The sequence below is a fragment of the Diabrotica undecimpunctata genome, chromosome 6 (genome assembly GCF_040954645.1).
Source record: "Diabrotica undecimpunctata isolate CICGRU chromosome 6, icDiaUnde3, whole genome shotgun sequence".
Taxonomy (NCBI): domain Eukaryota; kingdom Metazoa; phylum Arthropoda; class Insecta; order Coleoptera; family Chrysomelidae; genus Diabrotica; species Diabrotica undecimpunctata.
In genome coordinates, this window is record NC_092808.1 from 124,063,499 (window position 1) to 124,082,244 (window position 18,746).

Below are 18,746 nucleotides of genomic sequence, written 5' to 3' on the forward strand. Positions count from 1 at the left end.
GACATATTGATGAATTAGTCGATAAAGGAATTTATAATTCGCACTACACGTATCGTTCATCACGGCAAAAATTTTTAGTGACTTAGTTTCTAGTACTCGAAACCGAGTAAAGAAATAAAGCAGAAAGACGTAATATACGTAATTCAACCTTATTAGGTCTCATCAGAGCGACATATGCAGAGGCTCTGAATCGAAATTAAACCTTTCCCGTGATAGTACATAATTATAAAAATAATTCTATAGAGTCGTTACCTGTGCGCTTTCTACAAATTGCAAACCAAAAAGATTGATGAATTAGTCGACAAGGGAATCTACAATTTGCACTCCACGTGTCGTTCATCACTGCAGAAAATGATCTATTTCACGGGAAACTAGCCAAAATACATATATTTTAAAAACGGTTTTGAGACCGACAGTCCTCTATGCCAGCTAAAACATCGGTAGTAAACCAAACACAAGAATAAAAAATAAATATATGGAAAAGGAAAATATTGAGAAGATTTTTTGGAGGTATTAAAGAGGGAGAGGCCCATTTTTAAAGAGTATGCGATATCAGAAGTTGTAAAAGCTTCAAGATTGAGATGGTTGGGACATTTAGACAAAATGAAAGAAGAAGATCTTTACATTAATACAATTAATACTTACAGAACTAAGATTAATACTATTACAGGAATTAATATTAAACTTAACAGTTTCTGGGGTTGAACCGCGTCGATTATCATTACGCCGAGCTTTCGACATCCTCTTCGATGTCTTCTTCGGGGCTTTCGAGGTCTCAGTCTCTCGAGTCCCCAGACACTACTACACTGATCACTAATCAATGCATTACTGGTGCTGAGAATAGAGGACGGGTCATTTATACCGCGTGGCTTGGGTGGAGGTTGACGTGGGGATTGGCGTGGGGGTTGGCGCGAACATTTATAGTGGCCCTACTGTCAAAAATGTTCCCTATGGGTGGAGGATGGCTTGGGGCCACCCAGACCACGTCACCATCGACCATATAAATGCCCCGTCCTCTATTCCCAGCACCAGTAATGCATTGATTAGTGATCAGTGTAGTAGTGTCTGGGGGCTCGAGAGACTGAGACCTCGCAAGCCCTGAAGAAGACATCGAAGAGGATGTCGAAAGCTCGGCGCAATAATAATCGACGCGGTTCAACCCGGAAGACTGTTGTGTTTACTATTAGAGAGAGAGAGAGAGAGAGAGAAATTTATTGTTGTTAAATGAGTTTATATTTATAAAACACAACATGGTATAGTACAAACAAGGCACAAGATACATTAAAATACTAATTATAAAATTTCCATAATTAAAAAAATAGATCAATTAGCGCAAGTGTCCTCCACAAAATTCCTCTATACTGTAGTAAGATTTAGATAATAAAAAACTTCTTGATTGCTCTTCGGAATACAAAAATATTGCTTGAGGATCTTATATGGAGTGGTAGGTACACTTTCTTACCAGTGTAAATAAATTATTTTGTAATTAATGTAGAAAAGGAAATTGGAAGTCGAATAACATAATTTCGACGAGAGTTACAAGGGGAATCCGTCCGAATATCCTCTATGTTTTTTAAAATTATGTATGTTAATTCAAGGATATACATGCAAGGAAGTGTCAAGATACCATGTTTCCGGAACAGAGGCCTGCATGATGTACCGAACTTGACCTTGAGTAAAGTGTGACATAAATATCTGAGTGTTCTCTTTTGTAGCATAAAATTTCTACTGAAATGACAAAGAGAACAACTACCCCATAAGACAATACCGTATCTCAAATTAGATTCAATCAGGGCCACATAAACACTTTTTGCAATCTTGAAATCTAAATGGTGAGCAACTGATTTGACCGCAAAGCAACCCGACGATATCTTTTTGCTTAAATATACAATGTGTTGCTCAAGTTTAAGTTTATTATCAATATAGAGAACTAAAAATTTGTTTGCGGTGTCATAAAAAATGCCTGCATTGCCCAGAGTAATGTTGTTGTAATATATATATATATATATATATATATATATATATACAGATTTGTAAACAAATTATATTTGGTACTACAAAATCAGCTAGATATCTAACAAAGATACTACATTATGTTTTTACTTAATAGACAAAGATCGCAATCGTATTTCCCCCTAGTCTCCCCTCCACATCATTCATGAACGCCCATCATCATATATTTATTATCGTTATACCGAACGATACCTAAAACCGATTGTTTCCGATCCCATTACACTGTTTCAAGTGTATCTCTCAGTTATTTTAGAAGTAGCAAGGTGTGATACTCAAAATTCAATATGCCGCACACAATACAAAGAATAAAATGGTACTTTGGGGTCTGTGCATTGGGAGAAGCGACGCCGTATTCAAGTAAACAAACTGCTGATGAAGTTGACAGAGATAGGAATATTTTTAAAATAGACAACTGCCATTTTTATTAAGTGTAGACCACTGAAGAAATATTTCCTGGTGATCATTTTAAACGGATGGAATTCTGTGAAAGTATGATGGATAAATGCAATAAAACTAATAATTTTTGAATAATACTTTGTTTATAGATGAGGGTTAACCCTCCAATGTCAGATGTATGTTGTCAACATGGAGTTTCGAGATCACCATGTTTTTATTTTTATCTATATTCATTGTTAGTCCCATCTTTTAGCTTTCTCTGTTAATGATTTGTACAACAAATCGTCTATATTTTCTGCCATGATTGCGGTATCATCTGCAAATCTTATGTTATTATTGATGTTCCCGCCAATACTTACACCTTGTCTGACTCCCATTGAATTCTACTTGTTTGTCTCACTATCTTCCACCCGTACGACCGAGGTTTGTATAGTTTAAATTAATATCCTTGGGATATAGGTGTATGTAGGAATTTTTAAAATGTCAACTTTTTGTAAAACTATTATATTAACAAATACACTTAGTTTTAAGACTACTGCAACAGATTAAAATACATAAGAAAACATTTTAATACCAAATTATATATTCTAAATTTTAAACTTACCTCTTTAGGGCTTCAATAGTAAAAACGTCCCGCCATTATTTCTTGTTCAAAATAATCTATCTTATATGAAAGATTATCAGCTTTCTACAGACTATTTATTTGTTTTGGCATAGCAGAATCACAATACACAACAATGATTAGTTTTTAAAGCAAGTAATCTAAATTTAATATGTATTTATAAATACAATTTATTAATATATAATTATATTATGATCAAATTGTGTAAGAAATTAAAACATAAACAAAATTCCTACTCTAAAAAAGCGGCAACACTTTATACACTTTTGCCACACAGTTAACTGTCAATAAACTTTGAAGTAATTCCGTATCAGTTGCGTACAATTGTCTAATATATTTAATTAAAATTATTATTTTGTGGAATATTAGACTTAGAGTTATTTCATAAAATTTATATTATTAATAATAACAAATGTTTTTGGTTATTTAATCAATATAATTCTAAAATTTACAATATAATGATGATTACATTTTTCTGATTATTATATTATGCTGACGCCTATGAAAGATCGAGCAGTTCCATGTGGGTTTCGTATTATTAGCTGTGTTAGGAAAATTTGAATTCTAAGGATGATTTGGAAATTTTAAATACAAGTGACGTCACTTTGTATAAATCGTGACGTGCAAGTGTTTTACTTTGAAAAATGGTATAGACATATGGTTGTAGTGCTTGTTTAATCAACCATTTTTGTGATCATCAGTACTGTTACCCGAGTAATAAAGAAGAATGTCTTTGATAACATTGTCCATCTGAGACATACAAAGGGAGCATTAGACAGTACCTCCTACGACGCAATCATAGCGATTCGTCTAAAAGGAATAGAGGAAACAGCTACAGATGATTAGACTACTGAGGAGCTGTGTGATAGATGTAAAGTTAGTTGGGAATACAGTGTCAGCACAGGTAGCCAGAAGTTGTCCGCAGGGGAGTCTCACTTCATCTTTTATAAAATGTAATCCCAAAAAAAAAAAAAATTTAATACAGTACCCTCTTTAAAAAAGTGGAACCAATAAATATTAAAGTGATTATTTGAAATATTTTAGGGTGGTCGGTTTTTACTTAATGTGGTTCTGAAGCTATTTTCTTGTGACATTTTGTGTTTTTATCATTATATTTTTTACGAATTAATCACAAATGTTCTATCAAATATTTTATTTGCTATTTCAGCAATCGTTTTTAAATTACAAATTTTTAAAAATTTGTATTTTGGAAACAAAAAGTATATGTATTTGCAAATAAATACTTTATTACATTTAAAATAAATTGATAACTGTATTGCCAATAATATTTTTTTATTTATAATGTACTTTGTATTTCAGTTAATACGACGAACTCGCCTAAAACACACACTGGCCTAAAACCCGGAGTAAACAGTGGTCCAGCTTCAAAGAAACCTCAACAAGTTCAAAAATCATCTAGCTCATCTCCGTCTAATACTATAACAACAAATTCTAGTAGCAGTAGTACAAAAAGCTTTTCTCCTAGTTCTAAATCTTCATCATCAAGCTATTCTAAAACCTCTTCAGGATCTTCTTCTAGCAGCAATAGTACAAATTTGTCCAAAAGCAGTTCCAAATTGACTGGTTCTCCTAAAATGAACTCCACCTCAGGGGATTTAAATCGATCTAAAGATAAAAACAAATTTAACAAGAGCAATCCCGAGAAATCCATTCTGTCTTCGCTAAAAGAAAGTAGAAAAGCTAGCCCGACACAGTTACGAGAGGAGGTTGATAATGTATATAAGATGTCTCAGTCCAGTTTGATGGAAGGGCGAATCAAAACGTTGGACAAGAATTTTCAAATTCCTAAACTCTCTGCCAGAACTAATGATGACAAAAAGACTGTTAGAAACGATAGTTTAAACGTTAATAGGAATAAAGCTGATCCGAAATTATATGATATGGTTACAAAAAACGATTCCAAATATTCGCTGGGTAATCAGATACTTGATAATTCTGTAGAGAAAGTTAAAAATAATATTAATCATTTACCGCCAGGTATGGGATGTAATGATGAGGAACCCGGGAAGAAAGACATTTCTCAAAATCTATCTAGTATGCAAGGTATGTGTTTTTTTAATATTAATTCATATTTTCTAACAAAATATGAATGTTTCTTATACAGGGCGATTCTTTGGGTGCTCTAGTTAGACGTTTTAGAGAAACATAATTAATATCTTTTAATTTAGGATGAGGAGTTTATAGATATGCCCAATTAATCTAAAAGATTTAGAGCCTCAAACCACTTCTATTATTTTTTTATGTGATGTTAAATAGGTTGGTGTTGGGATGAGGTTCTTTTTGGGTCCTTAATCAAATGTAATCATAATAAAAATGTATTTAAAATTCACCATCGCCATTGTTTAAATAGGACTAGTTAGCCAACGCAATGTATAAATTTGTTTGATTCTAATTGAGACAGTCACTAGATGTCACCACTCTTTCTGTCTCAATAGATTTTAATATACCATTGTTTGTTTGATATACATTATACTAGATGGTGTTATGTGAAAAAGTTAAGGAATAAACTAAACGTCCATTTTTGATCCACTGAATTAAATTCACCAGCGTTGCAATATTTCACTGACATAGTAGCGACAGGTTTACTTACCAATAAAAATGTTACAAAAACAGAATATGAATCACAGGTATTCATTTAAAATAGAGTTATTACTATCAACATGCTATCAACTACATAGTAAATATCGTGTCAACTAAAATTGTACCTACATAAACGTGCTGTGACTTCTAAATTTTCCTATATCTAAATAAGTTTAAAGAATTTAAATATTTTATTTTATTTGGAAGTGTATTACAAAAATTTGGTCCGAGGTAAGTAGAACATTTTAATTCTGTGTTTAAAACAAAAAACATTTGTATGAGAAATGAACAAATTAGGTATTTAGAAATAAATTTTACCGGATAATACATACATTCGATAATATTTGAAAAAAGTGATTTTAAATTAAAGTAATGTTACTTCCATAATAAATAAATGGTTTTTTACAGATGGCTGGAAATATTTGTTGTTATTACAAATGTGGTTTATCACCATACAAAATTCATGGATTAAGAATGTTCAGATTTCCGACAAAAAATCCTTCGGCTTGTCAAACATGGATATTACACTCTGGTAAGTAAATAGAAACTTTTTTTATATGCTTTTATTTTACACCGTTTCCGTTACGCAATTAACTTGAAAAAATGTTTATTTTTTTTTCATTCATTTTTTATTATCGCCAGGGTGCACGCGTCATATTCGAGATGCATTAATTTGAATTTTACGTTTTCGTTGGTATTATAATTATGATATAATAAACTTCGGAAAAACAAATTAGTGAATAAATCAAGTTAATAAACATAAACAAAGTATTAGATATTTAAATATGTATTTCTGTAGCTATTTTTAGTTATTGTATTGAAAAGTAGAAATAAGTTCATCTTTATCGGGGAACTAATTTATACAAAGGTCCATCTGGGAAAAAATTATTGGTTTCACGTAAAAATTTTATACTGATATTTGAAGATTCTAAAAGATATATGAGGGTTAGTTAATAATAAATCTGTAAAGACATACAGGTTATTTTGGCTATAAACGTTTTTTATCCAGTTTAGAGAAAAATAGTTAAAATAAAAATTGTAGATTCAAAAAGTTCTTCCATTTGTGAGTTTCTAAATTAAAATATATAAAGAATTCACCAAAATAGTTGCAAAAAACCCTTGATTTTGCAGAAATTTATAAATTTTAATAACTTTGTTTTTGCATAATGGTATGTACCTAATGTAACTAATAAAAATAGTGACGATTTGTTTATCGTAGAAAGCGATTATGTAAACAACTTTTTGTTGAGCTATCCCAGTTTGAAAAAAAATTATGTTTTACGTGTCACAGAAGCCAAGATATTGCAAATTTTGCAATCGCCCTTCATTTTGAAAAAGTTCAAATCTAAAAAAAAACCGAGCTCAAATGGTTCTCCATTCTACTTTTCCGAAGCGGTATTTTACGAATACCATCATTTTAACGGGTTATAAATTTTTACTTCTTTACCGCATATGCCATATGTAAGTTGGAACGCACAATTCAGATCTTCATTTAGTGCCCCTTCAATTTTCAGCTCTTACTGTTGATAGACAATGGAAGTATGATTTTAAGAATAAAATGCTTTGGTTTTAAATATAAAATGCTCTCTTGCCTAGTAATGGTCATAGAAGATTCTATTTTTTTTAGAAAGTGTGTTTTTCACCAGTTTTTCATAAGCATCTAAATAAGTTTGTGGCATAAACGATATCAACGTTATTTTAAATGTTTATAAACAGAATAAATAACCTATAAATTATTTGCTCTGATTGATATTTAGCGCACTTTAATAACTTATTCATTTCCATAATTTCCAGGAGCTATGTTACATGTCTTTGCGCAAAAAAAGAGTTATTATAATTTATAAATAACTGCAAAAATAAGGTTTTTTTGCAACTATTTTGGTTAATAATTTCATGTATTTTAATTTGGATACTCTCAAAAATTACATAACTTTTTATGATCTACAACTCTAATAAAAGGTGAAAAAATCTTAAAGAGATATTTAAAGTCTCTAAAAGGTATATGAGGGGTAGCTGATGACAATTATGTGAAGACTACAGCTAATTTTGCTTTGATTTTTTATTAAACAATCGTAAAAAGTGAAAAAAGTTTATGCGCATAAAACGTTTCTTATTCATGTTAGAGATATATGATTAAAATAAAAGTTATAGATCATAAAATGTTCTCTAATATTGAGATTTTTATAATTAAAATACATAAAGAATTGACCGAGATAATTTAAAAACCCTTATTTTTAATGTAAAATTTATAAATGTTAATATAAATATAAATAATATACATATAAATAACTTTCTTTTTTGCATAACGATATGTAATACAACTATTTAAAATTATGGCAGTTAATGAGTTTTTAAAGGGTGCTAAATATCATACAGAACGACCATACAGTTTATGAGTTATTCAATTTGTTTATCCAGGAGTCCGATTATTTAAGAAACTGTACTTGTCCAAACACTCACTCTAGGGTTATTTTGTAAATAGAAATCGATTTTTATGGCTTCGTTTTAAATTATTAAAAACAAACATCAAGATTATATTAAATTTGTTTAAATATCAGTTTGAAGAATAACAAATTTTTAGCATATAAAAATTTCTAATAACTTGGACTTTTTTATGTGTTACACTTGTATCTAGGCTCAATATAAAGCTAAACACTTAAAAAAAACCAAAACCTTCTATTGCCCAGAGGAAATCAAATAGCATTTTTTTTTCTTGTTTAAGAAATTGCAAATATTTTCATTGTTTATTAACATTAAGGCTGAAAATTGAACACATTGTAAAAGAATATCGAAATTTTATAATTCGATTTATAAATGGCATACACAGTGAAGAAGTAAATTAGTTTTGAAACATTCAAATAATGGTAATAGTAAAATATCGCCACAGAAAAATGCAAGGGAGATCTGTCCGCTGCAATATCTCAGCTTGTTTCTTGTTATTGGTTATGGAAATTTCTGTTTTTTTTTTAATTGTGCTTTTACACCAGCTTTTCATTGAGCCTACGTACAGCCGTATGACATGAAAAATATCAAAAGTAGTATAAATGTTTAGAAGCTAAAAAGCACTTTTTCAAACTGTTTTTTTAATAAAATGTTGAAGTTTACAAATAAAGCTTCAAATAATCGATTCAAAAAACGTCAAATAACTGTCAAAGGTTAAACACCCTTTTTAAAGTTCCTCACGGATTTTAAAGATTTAAACAGTGTTAAACAGATAAAGTAATTCATCGACGAGTTAACAATACGTAGCGAAGTTCTTTAATCACAATGTGATAAGAAAACAAGTATCAAATTTGGTCTTATATTTCAATAGTCGAATTTAATTGCGGCTATATTGGTGTAATTAAAGAAAACCAGTGAAAATCCCAAGAAATAGGTGAGATCCTTTTTTCTTTCTTTCCAGTTTGGGAGAGGGTCCATTAGGTACTCACATTTAGGTATTGTGTTACGGTCTGGGTAACCAGGACTACACATCATGAACAGCAATTGAATATTTACATTTACACAAAACAGCTTCAATTCCAACCCAAAATTATATGTCGTTGCCGCAGTCTCTAGACCTCCTCCCCGTTCGTTTCCTAAAAGGGAACAAGTTATTGTCATGCACTCCATTTTGAATACTGTTTTATTTAAATATATTATAGAAATTGGTGAAATGGTTTATCCAAAAAATATTACTTTTACATCTCGCATTTCGAATAATCGAATCCGCATTTTCCTCACTTCTACCGACATCGTTGATCAACTAATACACCGAACGTCATAATTAATTTCACCGTCATCTTTATCTGCAGGCTTCTTTCTGCGACCAAAAGAATCCTTATTTCAAATGTATCTCCTTCCATTCCGCATTCACTAATCGAGACGTCCCTAAAAAATACGGAACATCAGATGATCAATAGGCATATTATCAGGAGTTTTCCTAGGGTAACATTTGTAATCCCTGACAAGGTGAACTTCGAAGTGCAATCTTCTCTGTTAATTAACCATGAAAATATATCCTTTAAAATATTTTTATTCTCTGACAGACTATAGTGTTTTCTTTGTAAGCTTACGGGTCGTACCGTGGGGTATGATTGCAAAGTCTCCAGTTGACCAGATCACACACTCATTGCAGTTAATGCTCCTCCCTCTTTTTCATTTTCAGCTGACTCTAAGGAGTCCTTAATCCTAAATCCTTAACTTCATCAAAAGAATTTCTATCTTCGGAAATTGAGTCCATCTCCGTTAACTACATACCCATCCTGGCTTCCATTATGGATTTATCCATCCCTCGTCGTACTAATTCAAAGCCCATGTTGGCAGTAGGACAAAAAAGGGGACACTTCAATGACAGTCCTCCTGATACTCCTACCATTCTATCTTCATCCTGTATTCTTGCTCTATTAAGTTCTTTTCCTCCTTCGGCATTTTCGATACCACCCAAAGTGGTGCTATTGAAATTATATAATCGGATATTATATTTCCGCTATAAAAATGATTTACAAAGATAATCCGACTAATTTTACACTCAATTCCACGCAACTTATTACATTTCTTGAGAACTCTTTTGTATGTATCACCCCACTACAAGAAGCTTAAAAATCCTCCAACATAGATGGTATACAAAAGGACTTATTGCAGCTCTACATAGGTACAAGGAAAAGATCACTAAAAACCGTATTACTAGAATCTTAAAAAAGTTAAAAGAACAGCCTACCTCCGACTTACAAGAGTATATATAAGTGCATCCTCTGATAAATTTGATGTCAAATCTAACCACAGCATACATGATGAATAGAATTTCTATATTTCTCTCGCATTTATTCATTTTTTCTGCTCTCTGTATATTTTTACTTCATCTTTTGCCAAATTTAGACACGATATTTAATTAAGTAAGAAAACTTTATGTACTTCAAATACTAGCCCAGTGTGGAAAAAAAATTGTTAATAAAAAATAACCTTAAAATCTCCAATCTCTTTTTTAATCGAAAGGTTATCCTTGACAATTAAGAGACAGCCAAGATTCTGGCAAAAAATTTAAAAGAAAAGTTTTGCAACAAATCTGAACCTAACCATATATACTCTTTTCTTCCTTCGCCCTTTCATTATTCATCCTCAGTTTCACAAGATACCAATTATCCGAACTCTCGTATAAACTATTTCGAACTAAAAGCTGCACTCAAATCCTATAAAAACACAAAAATTAGGGTTTTCTAGAATAATCTTGAAAAATTTCTCGAAAATTCCTTAGGCACCAACGACCCTCTAAATGAAGCCAGTAAATTTACCACTGACATACCGCTGACAATCGTTAATGAAAGATCTTGCCCTAATCTATACTAAGATAAAAGAAAGATCATTACAAAGAACAAACGAACACAAACGGGTTATGTCATGAAGACAAATCGTTTTTGTCTTCATGACATGTCATTTTTTCGCTGTATTAGTAGCTACCATTCTACCACAATTTTACAATTATTTCCCGTTCTCCAACCGTTCCTACTCACATTTTAACCCCACTCCATTAGAAATACAGACAGTTGTACCCTTGACTGCTGACTGTTGCTAGAAACAGTCGTCCTCTCTTTCGTCTGCTGAGTCCTATTAGGCAGACGTATATTCTCTCTATCGCTATCTATCGCTTGGTACAGACTTACCGCGCTTTTTCTCCACTCTAACTCTCTCGCATGTAGTTACGCGAAAAATACCGAAAATACTATTTTAATCGTGTACAGACGAAAAATGTGCTCTATATCGTGATCTAAGTGTTAGTACCGCGAAACACGTCTTCAGAAACCGGTAACCGGACAGTTTCCCCGTATGAAGAACAACCGCGACTGAAAGCCTCTAAATACCGCGAGTGTGTATATTATGTGCAGCAGAAGAATTGAGAAGACTTTATATAAAATTAATTTGATATAGTCTGTATAACCTTTTGCCACATATCCTAATTTATTTGAACCAGCCCTATGTAATACAGTCCTCATACACAGAAATTATATTCATAATTTCACATATGTACCCTTTTTGTACACACACACATTTCTTAGGTAATCTATAATCAACAAGATGTCGTAGCAACTGTACTTAACATTGAAGGGGCATTTTATTTAATCTCCAGAAAAGCAATCATTGACAAAATCTCCTACTATAATTTAAATGGTAATATTTTCTCATTTGTAAAAAAATATCTAATTGAAAGAATCTTTAAAGTTCTTGCCAAGGGTAAACTTTTTCAATCTCTTCCTCAAAATTAAGGTGTCCCTTTAGAATCTGTATTAAGTTTAACTTTATTCATTCTTGCCATCAACGAAATTTGCCTCCCATCAAATATGTTCAATACGCTGATGACCTAATCATTTACTGCCATGCTAAATCTGTCTCAACCTCATATAAACTTATACAAAGTGTAGTAAATCTAACGAACTAAGATTATCACTCTCTGAGAGCAAAACCAAATTAATAAAATTTTCCATAGGGATTTCCACTCCCTTACCCCAAATTTTATTTACCAATTCTCTACTTTCTGTTGTTAATTATTGTAAAATTCTCGGTTTTATGTTTAACTCCAGATTAAATTGAAAAAATCAAATATCTGAACTTAAAATCAATTGTTTTAAAAGGTTGAACATTTTTAAAACCCTCAGTCATCTTCAATGGGGTGCCAATAAAACTACTTCTGAGCGCTTTTCGCTTTAGTCCTATTGAGAGTGTATACCGTGAATCTAATGAACTTTCTCCTACCCAAGACGATAATCACTTCTACTTTCGTATGCTGCATCAACATCCGCAAATCCATTTAATCCCGTTCATTCCCTAATTGCCACAGTGCCGTCTTCTTCCACTAACAATAACCAACACCTTATCATAAAACCTATACCTCAATTAATTTGTCCACTACTTAAAAATATTGACCTTTTTCTGACTAGTTCATTTCCTCTACCTTTACTTCCCCTCTGGGCTAAAGATCTCCCTTCAATATATACCTCACTCACTATTTTTAACAAACTTGAATCTTCTAACCTTTGTTCTAAACTATTTGTTCAGATTAACTTTCATATATCCATTTAGTCAATACAATTTTCACTAAGCACCTATTAGTTCAAAACATTCATGACATAATACCAAAATCTCTCTGCTTACGATGTAACAGTCTCTCTCATATGGCTGCCTTCTCACACCGGAATTACTGGTAATAAAACAGCAGATCATTGTGCCAAAGAAGCTACCAACCATGCCAATTCAACTAGCTAACGAATCTCGAAATTCGTTTTAAAAAAGTCGGTAGAGGATACTTGACAAAACTTAGAACAAAAGAGCAAAACAACTTTTCATAAACTTCAATCTTTTATTGGTCATCTCTCCCTAGACTTCATAACTATAAGAGAAGCATCGACTATTACACGACTACGAATCAACCATACCAAACTTACCAACTGCAAACAATTCACCAACCTGTATAAAGCACTGGACTTGAAACCTACTCTAAGGAACTAGAGTAGGAGTCTATCTCTTCCTCAACTGTAAATTGTATATGTTGATTATGATACTTGAAAATGTTGACTATTTCAATAATTTTGTGTTTAGGAAGTGCCAAAACTAAATCATCTACATATCTTAAAAAAAAAGGAATGAAAAAAGTGCAATTGTTGATACAATCACAATCACTGATAACATCATCCATGACATAGCTACTTAGAATGGGTGAAAGACAAGATCCCATAGGACTAGTTTCTGATAGTCCTATGGGATCTTTTTTTTTTCCTATCTAAAAAATTTCTTTTTTCTTACTCTTATACATATTTATATATATATATATATATATATATATATATATATATATATATATATATATATATATATATATGTATATATATATGTATATATATATATATATATATATATAAACATATATTGGCACAACTGCGAAGTTATTTATATTTTGAATACAGAACTTAAATTGTTTTTTTACCTTATTGTGCAGAAAGTTGCTTTTTTTAAGTTGTGTTAATAATAATATTGTTGTAGGTAATGCTGCATTGGAAAGTCTGGAGCTACCCGATTTAAAAAAAAAATTCTTTGCAGTAAGCATTTTGTCCAAAAATATCTAAATGCAAACCAAAAAAATATAGTGAGGTAGAAGAGGGAGGTTTGTTAACGACACCACGCATTTTTTATACGTATTCGATAGCAAAACAACCTTAACCAGTGCCAATAGTGTTTCGCAATACATACATTGCTTATTTTAGTTCATGAAAACAATGTTACAATCAATTTCTATAACTATTAATGTAAACAATTTTGTTTTGTTTTTTTTTTTTATCTTGAATTATTATTTCGTTAATATTGTCTATGTGTAGATATTAGAATTTTGATAAGTGGTATATAACTATTAAAATAATGCGAATTTAATTTTTGCAATATCTATCACTTTGTAATTTAAAATTATTTCATTAATAAACAGCTCAAATCGGGCGAGTTGATTGAAAAAAACATTCTCATTTATGTAAACAGAAATACAAAAATGGTGTTTATATCATAAAATACATAAATAAATAAAATAAAGGATACTATTTATTAAAGTGTTGTTTTATTATTCCTTTTATCCCAACACATAGATTAATTTTTCCCTAAATATGTGTTGCCTCTTGTTGTGGCATATCGATGTGTTTATTTGTTTCAAAAGCATTATCAAAAAACCATACCTATAAATTTACTATATTTTCAAACGTCATTTTAAAGATTAAAAGATTGAAAATTTAATTTTCTCAAAACATACATAAAACCATTGTTTAAAAAGATTTTCTTTTTTAAACAATGATAAAACTTAAGTCTTGACTAAAAAATAAACCTCTGCATTAGTGTTCTAAGACGATAGCAATCGAGTCTATTTCAATTAAATATTTAATCCTTTTCTAGCAAATCATATAACCAAATTAAATATCTGGTAAACTAATAAAAATTTAAAAAAGGTAGCATTTACCTACTTCATATAAATAGATTACTAACCGATTTAGATTTAGCAAGTCTCAAAGTATAAAAACAATTTGAAATATTCGCTCGAAATAGTTAAGTTATCTTTCACTAGACGCATACAACGATAATAACAATAAGCATTTTATTAAAATTTTATATTTTCTTCACAATCTGGCATCCGTGTACAGGTTTGCCTTAGTTAGGAGACAGGCAAAAATATACTCGAATAGAATCCTGCACAGAATTAAGTTTCTGTTAATAGTTTTTTAAATTTATGACTAGAGGCCGCCATGTGACGGCAGAATAATAGTCAAACGTTTGTTCCATAAGGATTGTCTAACTAGTCCTATTTAAACAATGCCATCGCGAATGCCAACAGTAGTCCAGTCGTCAGAGAGTTGACAACTAAAAATCATACGAACAAGCTGAATTTTGCAGAGAATATTAATTTTGGGACCCCAAAAAAGACGCAAATAAAGTTTACCACTTTTATCCCCGGATTTCCCTCTAAAACCCTCCTAGTAGGGTGGTAAAAACACAAAAAAATCGATTTACTAAGAATCTGTACACCGTAGAAAAAAAGGTTTCAAATAAAAAATGTAGCTGAGATAATTTTAAACAAAAATGTTTATAAGCATTTTTTGTGTAGAGTTAACCGTTCTCTTAGAAACAACGCTTGAAGCGACCGTCGATTTTGCATGTCAGTTACTTGCGCGAAATCAATGTTCAATAAAATTTGTATCAGCTCGACGGTAAAAATTCGATATCTTTTGATCCAAATGTCCTATCGACACAAATCAAGATGCGTTTTAAAGGCAAAGAGTGCAGCTTTCGTATGCAGTTTTTGTATTTTATCGAGAATAAACTTAGTTTTTATAAATATGTTAAATAAATAAACGTGGCGCGATTTTTGCCATTTTTTACGATTATCGTGAGATCAATAAAATTGATTACTATCATTGACCAGTTGTAGTAAAATTTCTATTTTTATAGATCAATCTTTTAAACCTATGACATAAAATTCCAAATTTTAGTTGTAACAAATATGAGGCATTTGAAATATGAATAAAAAATGCAAAATTTTATGTTTTAAATTACAAACAATCACGCGTCACGGGAAATGCATTTAAGAAGACGGTTTTGGGTGTAGTTTATTGCAGAAGTTTTGTTCGTTTGAAAAAGGTACTAATGTAATTGAAAAAAAAAAGTTTTAAATGTTTTAATTCGTTTTTTGTGTGAATGTTTAAATTCTGCGTTTTTAAGCATATTGCTAGAGACCGACCGATTAATCGGCTTTGGCCACCTTCGGCCAAAATTCGGCTTCGGCCAAAACAAAGCCGAAGGTTTCGCCGAAGGTGGAATAATAAAATGCTCTGTAAGTATACTATACGATAGAAATGAAATAATCTCTGAACAATATGCTTCGGCGAGTCTTTGATAATTTAAATAGTATTTACACCCTATTTTATACCCTTAACTAAAACGTTTTACAAACTTTTAGGTCAGGTAGTAGGTAGGAATAAATTTTAACAATAGGCCAAGATGTCTCAAAGATCATCATTTGAATATTTCTCACGTAGTAAAATTCTGATAATAATAATTTTATTGTATTTGTTAAAACTCACGATTACTGGTGTTTTGACTAGATACCTATAAATGGTAAAACATCGACCATTGACTATGAATGTTTCGACTTTAATAATGTTTTTTAATGTTATTTATATTTTTATTATCGCTTCTATTACCAAATAATGTATAAATGTTTGACTTTTTTATCTCATAATTTCATATTTTTGTTTATCACATATCAGGTAATAAAAATATAATGCACATTATTTAAATTAATAACATAATATAACAGGTATATTTTTAGTCACCTTCGGCTTCGGCCGAAGGTATCCTACAGGCCGAACTTCGGCATCGGCTTCGGATAAAAAAATCACATTCGGTCGGTCTCTACATATTGCAAATGCCTCACATTTGTTGCCAAAACTCAAAAGTAAAATTTTATGCTACATTTTTTAACGGTTAGGATCTAGTAATTGAAACTTTATAGTGACCAGTCAATGAAAGGGATAGATTGTATTGATTTCGTGAGAACCATAAAAAATGGCAAAAATCGCGGCACGTTTATTTATTTCACGCCTGTATAAAATTTGAGTTTATTTACGGCAAAATACAAAAACTGAATACGAAAGCTGAACTCTTTGCCTTTAAAAAGTATCTTGATATTTGTCGATAGGTCACTTAACTCAAAAGATATCGAATTTTTACCGTCGAGCTAATACAAATTTTATTGAACATTGATTTCACGCGCGTAACTGACATGCAAAATCGACGGTCGCTTCAAGCGTTGTTTCTAAGAGAATGATTTATTCTACACAAAAAATGCTTATAAACATTTTTGTTTAAAATTATCTCAGCTACATTTTTTATTTGAAACATTTTTTCCACGGTGTACAGATTCTTGGTAAATTGATTTTTTTGCGTTTTTACCCCCCTGCGAGGAGGGTTTTAGGTGGAAGCCCGGGTGTAAAAGTAGTAAACTTTTTTGCATATTTTTTAAGGTCCCAAAATTAATATGCTCGGCAAAATGCAGCTTGTTCGTATGATTTTTAGAGGTTCAGTGGCATTTTCGTCTCTGACAACTGGAATACAGCAGTATCTTGTACATATATTATGTTTTTTATTACTTTCCCATCGACGATCATTCCTTCATTTACTACCATTTTGGTAAAACTTCCACTAAAGACGTTAAACATTAGTGTCGATAATATACATCCCTGTCTCACTCCACGTGTTACTCTTATTACGCCTGGAACTTCATCTTCCATTCTTATATTTGCTCGCTGATTCCAGGATAATTTCAGGATTATTCTCAGATCTTTATCATCTATGCCTTTGCTCTCAAAAATATCTTTAACTAAATTATGAAGTACCCTGTCAAGAGCCTTCTCGAAATCTATAAAATAGACGTGTATTTCTTGATGAGGAAAGGTATGAAATTTTTAATATTGAGGCTGTTTATATTAAACTTCGTTTCCCTCTCAGTTGTTTCGTAGTTTTTGGTTGAGATTTGATTGTTTTTATGTTTATAGGAAATTTAAGCTCAGATAATAACATGAGTTAAATGAATAAAGGTTTTACTTGACTAGTAATTATGTCAATAAAACAAATATAGAAGGAAAATTGTTTATCATTAGATTTATTTTCATTTCTAAAAATCTCTTATTTGCAGGTAAAGATGACACGAGTAAGTTGGATCCTCTGTTAACACCAAAACTGTATTCAGAACCTCTGAGCTATTCATCGAAGAATGTAGACTTCCCTCCGACAAAATTTATCGCACCCGCACCTAAAGATGAAAGAAAAGACTCAAGAAAAAACGATGAAGTGTTGGATTTTAGCTCAAAGCCCTTACAACCGTTACCTCAATCTCCATCCGTCAGTGTTCATATAGTGAAATCGCCAGCACCGAGCCCTTTAATCAATCCCAGTCCCCATTCTGCCTCACCAGGTATCACAGACGACGAATTGATGGACGAGGCGTTAGTGGGAATGGGGAAATAGTTATTTGTGAAATTAAAACCTAAAAGGGTTAAAGGATAAATATGTATCTAATATTAGTTCCATTCTTTGACTTGCTGAATGCTTTAGAGATATGTGAACTAGTATCGGTATCTAGTCAAAAATTTGGTATTCTTTGGTTCGTTTGAAAAACATCAAGACTGATGACAGATTCTCGAAAAGGGCCTTTTTACAAGATAAATATATGAAATTACCAATTTGATACTTGTTCGTTTAAAACTAATCTTTTTATTATGTCTGGTATATGGTATAAAAGTCTGTTTTATCTAATAATAGTAGGTAATAATAAAAGTGAAATTGTCCAGGTATTGTCTTAATATGTTACAGCAGTCTAAGTTAATTTATACTAGTCCAAGCTTATTGTGGCAGTTGCGTTATGCACAACTAGTGTATCCTATTTGAAAATACATATTTCGGTCCCTCTTATAATCGAGTCACAGTGAAGGAAAACAGGTCAATACCTCTAAATTTTTTATAACTGAATCGATTTAGCTAAAAATTTGGAATTAGGTTTATCTTGCCCCCTTCTTCAAGAGTTATGTATATGCTAGATGAGCTTTTTATTTTT

The 18,746-nt window shown here is 31.3% G+C and overlaps 1 protein-coding gene across 2 annotated transcripts in view; it reads left to right on the forward strand.

Annotated features, from left to right (window-relative positions):
• Nucleotides 1-18,484, forward strand: part of MED1 (Mediator complex subunit 1) — a 41,045-nt gene extending 22,561 nt beyond the window's left edge. The window contains exons 9-11 of one of the 2 annotated variants that reach the window (XM_072535277.1): nucleotides 4,352-4,966; nucleotides 5,030-5,095; nucleotides 17,829-18,484. In XM_072535277.1, coding sequence (XP_072391378.1) covers nucleotides 4,352-4,966; nucleotides 5,030-5,095; nucleotides 17,829-18,160 — 1,013 coding nt within the window. In that variant the 3' untranslated portion in view covers nucleotides 18,161-18,484. Of the gene's footprint in view, nucleotides 1-4,351; nucleotides 5,096-17,828 lie in introns of both variants that reach the window. The other variant, XM_072535276.1, reaches the window with a different exon arrangement.
• The last annotated feature ends 262 nt before the right edge of the window (nucleotides 18,485-18,746 follow it).